Source organism: Carassius gibelio, chromosome A19 (assembly GCF_023724105.1).
Source record: "Carassius gibelio isolate Cgi1373 ecotype wild population from Czech Republic chromosome A19, carGib1.2-hapl.c, whole genome shotgun sequence".
Lineage (NCBI taxonomy): Eukaryota > Metazoa > Chordata > Actinopteri > Cypriniformes > Cyprinidae > Carassius > Carassius gibelio.
The window spans coordinates 23,303,739-23,317,021 of NC_068389.1; the positions used below are offsets into that span (position 1 = coordinate 23,303,739).

Here is a 13,283-nt window from a genome sequence, read left to right on the forward strand (position 1 = left end):
CTGAGAAGATAAATCAGAATTATGAGAGATTCTCGTCAATGCAAGAAAAAAAGTCATAAATGTGAGATAAGTCGCAATTACCTTATTTATTCCATTGCAAAAAAAAAACAAAACTGTGAGATGTAAACTCACAATAAGCACAACAGCTTAGCTTCCAAACAGAGAAATAACTATAAACAAAAAGGAGGAAGCAGAAGGAAAAAAAGGGAAAACCCCTAGTTCTGTCATCTGATAAATGTTGGTTTGAACACATCTATAGGAAATTAGGAATGCACTGCTTTGATTTCAATATCCCGTCTTGTTCACAAATATTCACTTTCTTTAACTGAGATCAGGCCTTCAAACACGACGGGTACTCTCATGAAATATCTGACTGATTTTAATATTACTGTGAAAGCACAGCCTAACTATGCAAATTTTACATCAGCTGCCACTGCAGCTTTATGTTTGAAAAGCTATAGAAAGAACAGAGATGCAAGAACCATTTCAATTTAGACAGAAACAACTCCGGGATATTCATAGTGTCCGTCGCTGGGATTATAGAATTAAAGCCCTACTTTGAGTTCAAGACGCCTTCTTAACCACAAGCCTAAACTCTTGACCTCTGATGCTTAGGGGAAGACAGAAGTGTCAGACCACTACATCACTGAAACAAATATGCTCCCTGGGTAACGCATGAGAAAAACAACACCCGCCATTCAGACTTCCTCGCAGTCACTTTATCTCCTCATCTAAACCGAAATGTACAACTAATGTGAATAACACGATAAATATTCATCATACTGAGGCTCATTCAACAGCTCACGATATGAGAATGTATATTTTAGTTTTTTTAACAAAACCTTCATTGTACTATAAAAACATACTGTAACTTATAGAACTCAAAATTTCCTCCCAAGTCTGAAACTGCAAATCTTGGGGTAATAAGACTTTATAATATATTTTTATATATTTTTATAATATTACTCTACTGACTGCATTTTGATCCAATAACTGCAGCCTTGGTGAGCGTAAGAGACTTCTTTCAAAAACATGAGAAAAATCTTAATGACCCCTAACTTGAAACTACTATAAAATCCCTTTTACCAAATAAATTCGTATATGTTTGTTAAAAAAAAAGTAATGCCTCATGAAGCCATGTGGCTGAACAATTTTCTCAAAGAAGAAAATTTCATCAAATCAGACCAATATCATCACTTTGGATCTAAATTCCCAAATAGGCAACAGCTTTTTGTGCAAACTATTTTATTCTTTTAAACAGAATGGGAATCGACTTGCACATTTGATCCTAGAACAAATAATTAATAATAAATTACTATACAGCAATTAATACTAAATTACTTCAAAATTGAATTCTGCCAACTAGACAATTGCAATGAACCTGACAGCAAACTATTACATGAGTGTAGCAGATCGCTGTTAATCATTTCACATGTAAAGTATGTGTTTAAATGTATCAACAAAAGCAGCCAGTATATGTGCATCCAAGAGGAAAAAAGCTGCTTTTTTTTTTAGCTTGAGCCCACCTGAATGTCAAACCCCAAATCGTATACTGCACGTCTAGATATACAGACTCCTACAGAGAGTTTGTTTTTGACGTCAACCTTGGCACAGCCATGCAGTAAGACATCGACTCAATCTCCCCACCTCATAAACCATGAGAAACACTCGACAGCACTACTATGCATGTCTCACTCCTCCACGTTATTCCTAAAGGAGGTTCATCTCATCCTGCGCTAACGGAGAAGTCAGACTGAATTGAGACAGAAACAGTGGCATCTGCCACAAAAACAATTTAAAGTGACAACTCTGAATCGATGGACCCATCCATCATGGCCGTGAGAAGCCCAATGCACATGACACCTGAGATTATCAGCGCTGGTCCCGGTCACACAGTCACACCACATGCACGCCTGGACTCTGCAGAGGTCAGCGAACAAACCCGGGAGTTGATTATTAACAAGTTCGCCAGGTCACACAGTCAAAATGGGCATTCTGGGTGAAACATTTACCCCTGCTGCCTCAAAGGGACGTTCCAGATTACGACAGCAGCGAGTGAGCGATTGCTGAGCATGTGCTGCACTAAAAAAGGGCTTTTCCATTTTAGCGCTCTGTGGTCATCTACCACCAACACAAGCTGCAACAATCTGCGAGCCGCACCACCTGTGCGTGGGTGAAGTGTTAGACCAAGAGCAGGTTGATTCAATGTCTGAGACAGAGAACGTGTTTTAATAGGCGCTTTAGAAATGGGAAGTAAAGGAAGGCCCACAGGAGAGAGACATCCTGCATTGGCATTAGGGCTGGGCGATATATCTAACGATATGATCATGCGCATCTAATCAGTAAAGCTGCTTCCGTGATCACCGCTAAAATCTCAATCACCTGCTTATAATTGGAGTGGCATTTAATAGACAGAGCCGTAGATCGCTGACAAGCCACGCCATATCGCGTTCATTATCGCAGATGAATCGCCTTCGATAATGAACGCGATATGGCATGGCTTGTCAGCGATCTACGGCTCTGTCTATTAAATGTAACAATTTTCCCACCTAAGGTTACTGTGCCAACAGCAAAACTCAGAAATTGTATGGGGATGGTTAAAAGCAATGTGGGCCAACATTCAACTTACTCCCTCATTTCATGCATGCAAATAAACAACTAATGTATTCTGCAGAGAAGCAGAACATGTTGAAAGGAACCGGGACGTGACTAATTTACATTGTTTTGGTAACTACAGTTTTGTTTTGTTTTCCTAGGCAATCCTAACAAAAAGATTTGCACACATGCTGTACAAATTGGACTTCCATGAAATGTAAAAAAAAAAAAAAAATTATATTTTATATATATATATATATATATATATATATATATATATATATATATATATATATATATATATATATATATATATATATATATATATATATATATATATATATATATATATAAGCAAGCAAGCATGGTAAACAGTAAAGCCAGTAAATTTATAATACTAAACAATAATATGAAGTTCTGAAAAAAATAAAAATAAATGTGTTTTCAGCATTATTAATAAAAGGAAAAATTATTGTTACACTGTGTATTATTATTACACTTGAAACTGGTTTAATGATGCTGAAAATTCAGCTTTTTGCATCACATGAATAAATTACATTTTAAAATACTTATACACTTATTTTAAATTCCAATAATATTTCACAATAAGTTCTGTTTTTACAGTATTTATGACCCCACAATTTTAAAGAGTATATGTATGTAAAGTCATGCACACAGAAAAAACCCTTAATAGCTAAATTAACAATAAAGTGACTTAGACTTTCCACCAGAAATGCATTTGGCTCCTTTCACGGTACGTTTCCTAGCGGAAAATGCACTACTGTACGGATTTGTTTTTAAGAGCTCTCACCCTTCCATTATATTTAACAATTCACTCATAAAAAAGGAACAGCATTCTGACACAAAAAGGCTGCTTTTTACCTTTATAAATTCTATTTTTAAAAGCAAGCATTCACCCAAAAATGAAAACCCAGTGATTATTTATTCAACCTCATGTTAATTCAAAACCCGCACATTGTAATTTTTTCCCCCACAAAACACAAAAGGGAATTTTTGAAGAATCGTCACATAGCTTTTCAATACACAACAACAGTTCAGAGTGACTACACCTGATAAGCTTCATACTAAATGCAACAAAAAAAACTGCATTAAGCAGTCTAAATGCATAGTAAGGTATATTTCAAGTATTCTGCACTAGGGTAGCCCTTTGTGAGGAAATAATTCACTAATAGGGGTCAAAAAATGTGACTTTCAAGACTATTCTGAAGTTAAAATCTTTGCCTAACATGGTGTTGTTTAAAAAAGACCTTTGTGAAGTTTTGTTCCACTGCAGGCGGAAAGTTAAATGGGTTTGGAACAACTTGAAGCTGATTAAACAAAGGTTAACTATTCCTTTAGCTAGGAACTAGTAGGAAGGTTTTAAAAAAGCAGAATAAAAATATGTGACATGCTTGTAAGCTGTTTTGTAGCATATATACTTGGCCCCGACACTATCCCTTAATGGTTTATAATTTTGTAAATAGAAAAACTGGTGACATTAAGATGGACAACGACATGATGTGAGCAGCAGCAGCAGCACAAGCGTCTGTGTGCTTGGAGACCAGCTGTTTCAGAAAAGTAAACACACCGAGTCCAATGTGGGGGGAAGAGGTTCCTTACTTCCTGCCGTTTCAGCCGCAAACTGCGTCACTGAAGCATTCCTGCTCTGCTCTGAAGTCACGAGATGCACATGCACAAAACAAAACACAAACTGACATGTTGGCTGAGTCTGCACCTAGCAATGATTTCAACGAGCTACCTAACAGTAAACACAGCCTGGAAACACGACAGCCTTAAAGAACAATGAAAGCTTTATGCTTTTATGCTTTGACCGTCTGACTCGATATTGACATGCTTTAGAATGAGTGTGTTCTGCTGATAGACAGAGGTCACCTCTGTATCCATGACACCAATAACACAGCCGCCCAACACAAAGGAGGGAATCCTCTAGTTCCTTGTTCTGGTATTTTTCTTTCTCTTTGTTCATTCAAAGCATTGCTGTATAGCCATTTTCATTCACGCAGCCCAATGACACACTACGCAAGAATAAGTCCATAAATAAACTACATTTTTTTATGTAACTTTTATTGCATTACACAATTCCAATCACACTTTTATTCTATGCAATATATTGAGTTTCAGTATCATAAATGTCAAGGAGCTTTTGAACATGAAATGGCATGAATTGTGGCTGGATTTTGAGGTGGGGACTTTCTTGTTAAAAAGGAAATGTTAGCGATTCCACAGAAACGTCATGCATGGAAGCACAATTTGAGCGTGTACCGACATGCTCGGTGCAATTCCTTGTCACAAATACACTCTAAAAAACGCTGGGTTGTTTTTTCAACCCAACTGCTGGGTTGAGGCCGTTGGATAGGACTTTGGGATGTTTTAACCCAAGTTTGGGTTGAAAATAACTATCTTTTTTTAACCCAGCGGGGGTGGGTTGAGGACGCGGACGTGAAGGAGAGCACGCACGTCACGTCAAAATCGTACGTCTCTCCAGTGCGAGCAGCCGCCATTTTCTCTGCGTGATAGAAGCGAGAAGCGAGTGAAAGACTATGGTAAGTAACGTTAAGTATTCAAAATGTAAAGTTATCTTTTATTGTTTACCCGGTTGTATGAAAGGCGGAAGGTATTATGAAAGGCGGAAACAAAGGAGCTTAACGTTATATCTAACGTTATATAAAAAAAACGGACGCGGTTTTCGCCTCGGACACGGAGGTCTTAACTGCCTCATGTAACGTTACTGAACGGAGGATGTACTTTTAATATAACGTCTGTGAATGTATTTTGTCATATTTACATAAGATTTTACATTATCTGTTCTCTTTGAGGCGTTAACAGACGGTTATGGTCACGGTTACGCTCATGTGAATTTGTCTTTTTTTTTCGCGGTTAAACTGAATGTATGTTTGTCTCCTAAAGGAAACGGCATTGTGTAGTAAAGACTAGCATAATTATTTTGAGGCTGTTGAAGTGGTAACTGTTAAAAGTATGTTTTACATGTAATGTTTCAGACTTGTCCAGCTCCTGTCTTCATTGTCTTCGCGCTGAGAGTTAAAGACACAGAAGCTGTTTGTGTGAGGAGTCACAGACCTGTGTGAGGATGAGGAGGAGGTGTTCTTCTGAAGAGAGGGACAGACGGTTTAAGGAGAGTAAACTTCAGAATAACATCAAGTTATCTTTATTTTTACTAAGACTAAAATAATGTGTGTTTTTTTTAGATGTTGAAAATCCAGAGACAAGATAACTTCATTCTTTTGAGACTGATGTAAGTTAAATTACTATTACTTTTTTTTTTTTAGAAAATTAATGTTTCTGTTGTGTCCTGCCTGTCAACTACACATGTTGATGCAAAAACAGTGTGATTTTATATATGTATGTATGTATATGTTAATATTTTATTGAAACCATTGATGTCCCTCTTTGCAGAACTCAAACTATCTGGAGTTAAGGACACACAAGTCTGCTTGTGTGAGGAGGTGGTTTTCTCAGCTTCTTCTGAAGAGAGGGAAAGATCGTTTAAGGCAAGTAAACTTCATAATTTCATGTTATCAGTTGTTGTTTTTTTACTAAGAGTAAAATAATGTTTGTTTTTTGTTTTTGTAGATGTTAAAAGCAAGAGACATGGGAGATCATCATTCCCTTGAGATTTTATGTAAGTTATTTTTAGAAAATAAATTTTTTTGTTGTCTCCTGCCAGTTTACTTCACATTTTGATGCAACAACAGTGTGATTACATGCTCATTTCATTAAGACCATTGATGTCTGTGTGTTTTATTGCAGAACTCAAACCAAGTTTGGAGTTGTCTGATTTGGAGAGTCATTATTCTTGGTCTGCGCTCTTAGAGGTAAAGTTCACACAAAAAATCATTTACTTGCCCTCAAGTCATTCCAAACCTATAAGACTTTTGTCTGTCTTTACAACATAAATTAATATATTTTTAGTTTTCTCATAATATTTGTTAATCCATTTATAGTTTAGATAATCTGTATTTTCAAGCTTCATAAATATAGAGTTATTGTAGAAGTAAATTCTGATATTTATATATGAATACATCTTAAATTATATGATAGCAAACATGTATGTTCAAAATAAAATATTGGTCTCCCAGACCAGCAATGGAGGACACAAAAAGAGAATATTAAATATATTCATATGCTTTCCAAAAAATGAACAGGGTTTGTATGAGTCTGGAAAAACATGAGGAGAGTAAATTATAAACATTTAAATTATTTGGTGAACTAACGGTTTGAAGAGCAGCCCTCCACGTACATGAATATTGTGAGGTATGTGAATGTCATGTCTGTTTTAATGTTTCAGTAAAGAAGCTTTCTGAAAGCAATATTTATTCAAACAATATCACCTGTCCTCACACTAGTGCTGCCATTATAGCATTCTGGAGCGCTGTGGAGGACTGAGACATTAAACAACCGCACAAAGTATTGAAACTTTAAAACCGATTATTTACCTATCCTTACGGATGTGAATACACCTCTACCTGAAAATGGATAGTTTAATTAAATGTTTAATTTTTTCAAATGTGTTTCTCTTAGGCCACTGATGAAGAGCAGGCGGTGACTGGGATGAATCCTGGTCAGAGAGGAGAATCTTCTTTCCCCTAAACTGATGCAGCGGTGGTTTTAAAGGAGGACGCTGCCCTGGATGATGTAGAAGATGTCAGATGCTGTGCTGATGGGGTTTCTTCATGACTACATCAGTTATGCTAAAGAGATCATGAAAATTGACCGTGATGCATGATCTGTATTCATGGACAATGAAACAAACTGTAAGTGTATAATTTGTTAAAAAAAAAAAGTTAAATGCTTTTTCTGTGTTGTTTAGTAGAAAAGTTTACACTCTGTCATTCATACACCTGCTCACATTCTTTCACACACACACACACACACACACACACATGCGTCTGTTAAATGTTATAATATCAAAGTTAATGTTGTGATTTATTTGTGTACTGTCATGCCAGAATAGTTGGAAAAAAAACTAATTGTAAATTTATTGTATGTGTTTTCGTATATTTTTATACAATATATACAATTGAACAAAGTCCAATTTGATCTTAAGTTATATTCATCAAATGTTCAATGCTTTGTTTATGAACTCTGTAGCTGTTAATGCCATCCTTTTCTGCATTTCTTCTAACATGTTATTTTTTTACTTTTCTCTTGTTTTTAATAAATATTTTTCCTTTTGGTAATTATTATTTGTGTGTAAAAGTGATATTTAAAATGAACAACATTTGTAGGTTTAATGCCTAGCTCAATTTGGGTTAATTTTAACGTAGAAATGCATTGTTTCCCCACATGGCTGCACTCTGCGAGTTTATTTTCTGCCAGCAGGAGGCGCTAAGAGCGGGAGAGGTAGGTTTCTCCGGTAACGGCTGCAGAGCGGTGCTGAGCTCACAAACGCTGCCTTATCAAGCACATGCGAAATGATATCGAACATTTTCTAAATACAGTAGTTTTCCTTCTGAAATACAGTGATAAAAAAAACACCCGCTCTGTTTTTTTAAACCCTGCAATATAGTCATTTTAAACCATAAAAAAGGCAACCCAGCAGGCTGGGTTAAATATGATAACCCAACTGGTTGGGTTAAAACAACCCAGCGCTGGGTTCGTCCCTTTTTGACCCAGCGCTGGGTTGTCAAAATAACCCAAATTGGGTTGTTTTCAACCCAGCAGTTTTTAGAGTGTACATTTAAAGGAACCACGGCTTTGAGAAATACGTAACTAAAACTTATTAATAAAGGTAATAATAAAGTATTTGATCGTCTCCAAAAGATCTTGGTGCCTTGTTATAAACACACTGTAAAAAAAAAAAAAAAAAAAAAGTTTGTAATTTTCACAAAAAAAAAAAAGTGCATGTAAAAACTTGTTAATTAGTTAAATGCACAGTAAAAATGTATTGTTTCAAATAAAACAAAGATTATCTGAGCCCATATTACAAGAAATGCTATTTCAGGTTTTCTACTTCACACTTTCTTATTAATTCAATGGGTTCCTTTGTAATTATTTTCTACATTCGCTATAGCAATTTCTGTGGGTAAATTGTTTATATTATTCCACTTACCATATAGCACACACTATTTGTAATTTTATGTAAAAAAAAAAAATAAAAATAAAAAAAATTGATACTATTTTATAAGTACAAACTATGATTTACTGAATTTCTGATGGTAAATGTACATTCAATGTGACACATCACAAATGATTGTATTTTTGTTTTGTTTTGTTACATTTTCTGTTATTTAGTTTTTATTGCCTTAGTTTCATGTGTGTTACCCTGATGCTTGTCATTATGTGTATGAACATGAGCACCATTTAAAATACTTGTCACTTAGGATGTTTAAAAGATCAATCATTTTTACAAAGTGTTACTAATATAATCTAGAGCTTTAATGTTAATATGTTATGACACATTCATAAACTTCCACAATCATAAACTTGCTTTTAATCAAGAAAGAATCATATATGTGGTCTTTATTATAAAAGCAAAAATAAGACTGAAAAATGGTTGTGTGTGTGTGTGTGTGTGTGTGTGTGTGTCTTCACTTATGAATACTAATATTGTGAAAAGTCATAGCCGTCTCTGGGGGATGCTGTTCTGTAATCAAAGTATCAAACTAAATTATTCATTTTGTTTGGCCAAGCTCAAAGCAATAACTATCTAAAGACTCCAAAAACTGGGTTGCTACACACTCTGCTACAGCCAGTATATTTTTAATTCAATAAAAAATAATGAGTGCATTAAAATACAGAGATACTAGCTTAAATCTATTCAAAATTCTAACATAAATATTGCTAGCCGTAATTAAACAGATGCCGTCTACATGCTAGTGTACTCTTAAACGTGGACTATAAGTCACAGTAAGCAGATATATCTCAATAAAAATATCAATAAACATTGATCCGCAAAAATAACTTCCCTCCCTCAAACACCACCTGCCAGAAACTACTTCCTGTTTCAACAGGAAATACATCAAAACAGACAAAGAAAACTGTGCTAGTCAACTGACTTGACAAAAAGTCATCAAAATAGGATGATTAAAAACACTTTTTAAAAGACACATCGAACTGAACTGTAAAGTTTCCACTCCCACAAATCTCTTAATGACTAACTAATTTGTGGTAAATAAACATGAGTAATTTCACACAGAACAAAAATAGCCCAAGCCACATAAACAAATGTACTAGTTTGACTGGAAAACCTACACTTTTCTATTAACCAGCCAAATATTTCCTTTCTACAAACATTTTCAGAAACTTCACAGATATTTGAACCACACCGAGACCTCCTGACATCTGTGAAAGGATAAAGCATAAACACCCTAAAGCAAACAGAATTCTGGTCCAACGGAAGATAACGCTTACCTTTCAGGTTTTTAGGGTTGTTTTGCTTTGTACGTGGCATTTTCAGGGTTTTTCCACTGGCTCAGTGACACATCGTACGGAAAGATGCTGGATGGAATGCGGCCAATCACAGGGAGGAAAGACAATCTCCTATTCCACACAGGAAAGACACCCGCTGCACATCTGGGACAGATGAGAAACAAATAAACTGAAGCACAAGCAAAATAGGCCACAAACATACTCTTGCTGCTGGAAACAACACAAGCGTGGCTTCCTCTTTCTCTAGCTCCAGCTACTGTGACAAAAATCACTAGTGTTGTCAGTAAGAACTGATGTCTTAGGTGGACTGACACAGATACAGAAGTGTGAACAGTAATCAGATTCCTGATCTTAATGGTCGGTTGCCGTCGATGAATTGACTAACTGCACTTCTACACACACCTGTGTTTATCTGACATCAAACATAGACAAATTACACTGTCATCTCTGCCCTAAGGGGAATTTTAAAAGATCTATTCAGGTCTCCATCACAAGCAACATTTCAGAATAATTTCATTAGACATATTTTAAATATGATACATATACAGCCACACATTTAGCCATACAGCACAATAAAAAAGGTCCCACACGATATTTTAAATAACTATAAAAAATGCATTTATTTGCTAAATAGTAGCTACAATGATATATAGTATCTACAAAATTAATTGTATAAATCTCAATAGAAAACGGATCCCCCTAAATGTTAAAACTTTAAAAAGATTGAAAAGAATACATACATTTATAGACAGTATAAGTGCAGAATTAATCAGCCTGGTTGGTACATATCCTCTCGCAATAATGTTGACAATGTTTATGATGAATATCACCAGGCTTCAAAATATTTTAAAACTGCAGCTCTCAAAAAGGCAAAATGCATTTCTCAGCTCTGCAGGAATAGATGAAAATTAACCCCATGTTCTGCACAAGATGCTCTTTGTTTCAATGTTTAGGAGGTTTCTATTTGTTCCTAAGCTCCATTGCAGCATGAAGCAAACAGCTGACATTCCTCATCCATGCATTGCCGCATGAATCCCATCACGGCATGTGCCAGATTCCACGCGAATGTTCCGTCTCACCACATTACATAACGCTTACTACGAGTGTGTATGATTTCCCTCCATGTGCAGCTCTACGGCAATGACATCACCTCCCTGAGGATTCTAGCATACACAGACTCACACACACAGAGCATGCACCAGGTTTCACACACGCTTCTAGAATAGTGTTTCGCACTCCTGGTCCAGGAAGTCCCCACCACAGCACATTTTGGATTATCTGACACATCCATATCAGAACATGGAGCCTTTTATAATTAGGTGCGTTTGGTTAGCAAGACCAGGATTGAGAAATTGCTGGCCTAGGAAACCCCTGCATGACTATATTGAAGAATATTGTGTTATTTCAGAATTGGAATGTTACGAGCAGAATTTTAAAATGTTATTTCAGAATTGGAATATTGCAGTATTACTATACAATTTGAGCACTGTGTTTAAAAATGGAATTTTTACAATGATACTGCAGAATTGAAATGTTACAATTTACTGCAGAATTTGAATATGTCATTTCAGAATTGGAATGTTGCAGTGTTGCTGCGGAATCTGATTCCTGCATCATTTAAGACATGGAATGTTACTGCAGAATTTGAATATTGTGTTACTTCAGAATTGGAATGTTACTGCAGAGATTACTGCATTGTTTAAGACATGGAATGTAGCAATGTCACTGCAGAATTTGTATATATTATTCAGAATTGTAATGTTACAATATTACTGCAGAATTTCAATACTGTGTTATTTCAGAATTGATACAACTGGTCTAGCAACACCAAGGTCAGGAGGGGTTTGATTTCCTAGGAACGCACTAATAAAATACATATCTCGCCATGCATCTGCCAAATGCATAAATGCAAAATGTTAAAATAATCTGTCAATCAGGCTATTAGCAAACACCCTGAAAACCGTTTAACGGAGCCTACTTGGCATGAATGCAATGGCAATAAAAGACGGCACTAAACAGGGGTTGCTCCTGTTGGCAGACCCAGCCAGTGACAAACTGCCATGCTTACAGCCTATAAGACCCGCATGCGATGAGTCACCATGTGTCCAAGCCTAACACAAATCCACCGCCTTTTTTAATAAATGCCACTGCGTTAACAAGCCACATTTCGGTGCTAAATCCAGGTGCGCAAAGGATGAATGGCGCATTACTGCCTTTAAGAAACACATGAAGAGGGCGGAGCCGGGGAAAACCCCTCTGCAACAGGACATGAACAAGAACACTTCCCTAATTCGACAACAAAATGCTCTTTAAACCAGCCGAAGACGTGCAAAGCGCTTCCGAAACGTGTTCATTTGCATCCCATGGCCAAGGGAAGGTGTTTTGTAGCTTACCTGCTGTTGCGGTCGCTGCTCCGGAGACTCTCTCCAGCAGCGTTGCGGGCTTGATAAACATTTACACCCCGCGTATTAGGATTCTGGAGACGTGCGCTCTCGGCGAGATACAAAACACGGCACGGCTCGGTACAGACCGACCGACACCAAGCAAGATCCGCGTAAAACTCACACAAACATGCTCACAAGTGTAAACAACCCATAAAATCTTTTTGGAAACATTGTGTTCCAAAACAACAGCCAGCTCCTGGAGATGCGTTTACGCACTGGACCATGCGTCCGTACGCTTATTAAGTAGCGTGAATTTCTTAACTTTCGGTACTTACAGGTGAAGCCCGAACTGTTGTCAAGGGTTTCAACGGTCAGAGGTCTGTTTTTTCCTCTCTCTCGCTCTATCTTCTCTCACTTTCTATTGCAGGAAACCGACAGGCCCACTGACGTCAACGGGGGTCCCGTCTCCGCCTCCCAAGCGAAGCAAACGCGCTCAGGGAGTGTCCTGACGGCCGATGGAGCACATGAATAAAACGTGTAAAACAGCATCCGAGAGACTAATATTGTTAACTTACTTCATAAACACGGTACTGATGCGAAATGAAAGTGCTTTTACCGAGCGACACTTGCAAAAGCGCATTTTAAGAGTCGTTTGTAAAGTGTCGCTTTTCGCGGAAGCCCTCAGATAGGCCCCATGTGCGCATAGTTCAGGACTGACGGTGTTCCCGGAGGTTCCTTGTTTGTTAGGTCACGTTGTGCCCCTCAACCAGCGCTGGGCTTTCCCACACAGATCCAGGCAAACAATGGAGAATGCAGCACAGAGTGTGATTGCGGCGTAATTATATGCAAAATCATATCGGAAAACGGTTCAACTGTAATGTTTGACAGCCATAT

The 13,283-nt window shown here is 37.0% G+C and overlaps 1 protein-coding gene and 2 long non-coding RNA genes across 5 annotated transcripts in view; 2 read left to right on the plus strand and 1 right to left on the minus strand.

The window, feature by feature from the left end:
- The window catches only part of LOC127935448 (zinc finger protein 40), a 54,100-nt gene extending 41,026 nt beyond the window's left edge, over positions 1-13,074 (minus strand). The window contains exons 1-2 of one of the 3 annotated variants that reach the window (XM_052533315.1): positions 12,725-12,900; positions 9,988-10,149 (exon numbers count right to left, since the gene is read on the minus strand). In XM_052533315.1, coding sequence (XP_052389275.1) covers positions 9,988-10,027 — 40 coding nt within the window. In that variant the 5' untranslated portion in view covers positions 10,028-10,149; positions 12,725-12,900. Of the gene's footprint in view, positions 1-9,987; positions 10,150-12,398 lie in introns of all 3 variants that reach the window. The other 2 variants (XM_052533316.1, XM_052533317.1) reach the window with 2 other exon arrangements.
- Positions 4,913-6,125, plus strand: LOC127934851 (uncharacterized). The gene is made up of 3 exons (XR_008147918.1): positions 4,913-5,159; positions 5,616-5,869; positions 6,031-6,125. It is a non-coding gene; the product is annotated as an uncharacterized LOC127934851 (long non-coding RNA).
- On the plus strand, positions 6,206-7,785 carry LOC127934844 (uncharacterized). Its single transcript, XR_008147912.1, has 3 exons — positions 6,206-6,256; positions 6,385-6,449; positions 7,156-7,785. It is a non-coding gene; the product is annotated as an uncharacterized LOC127934844 (long non-coding RNA).
- Positions 13,075-13,283: the final 209 nt, after the last annotated feature.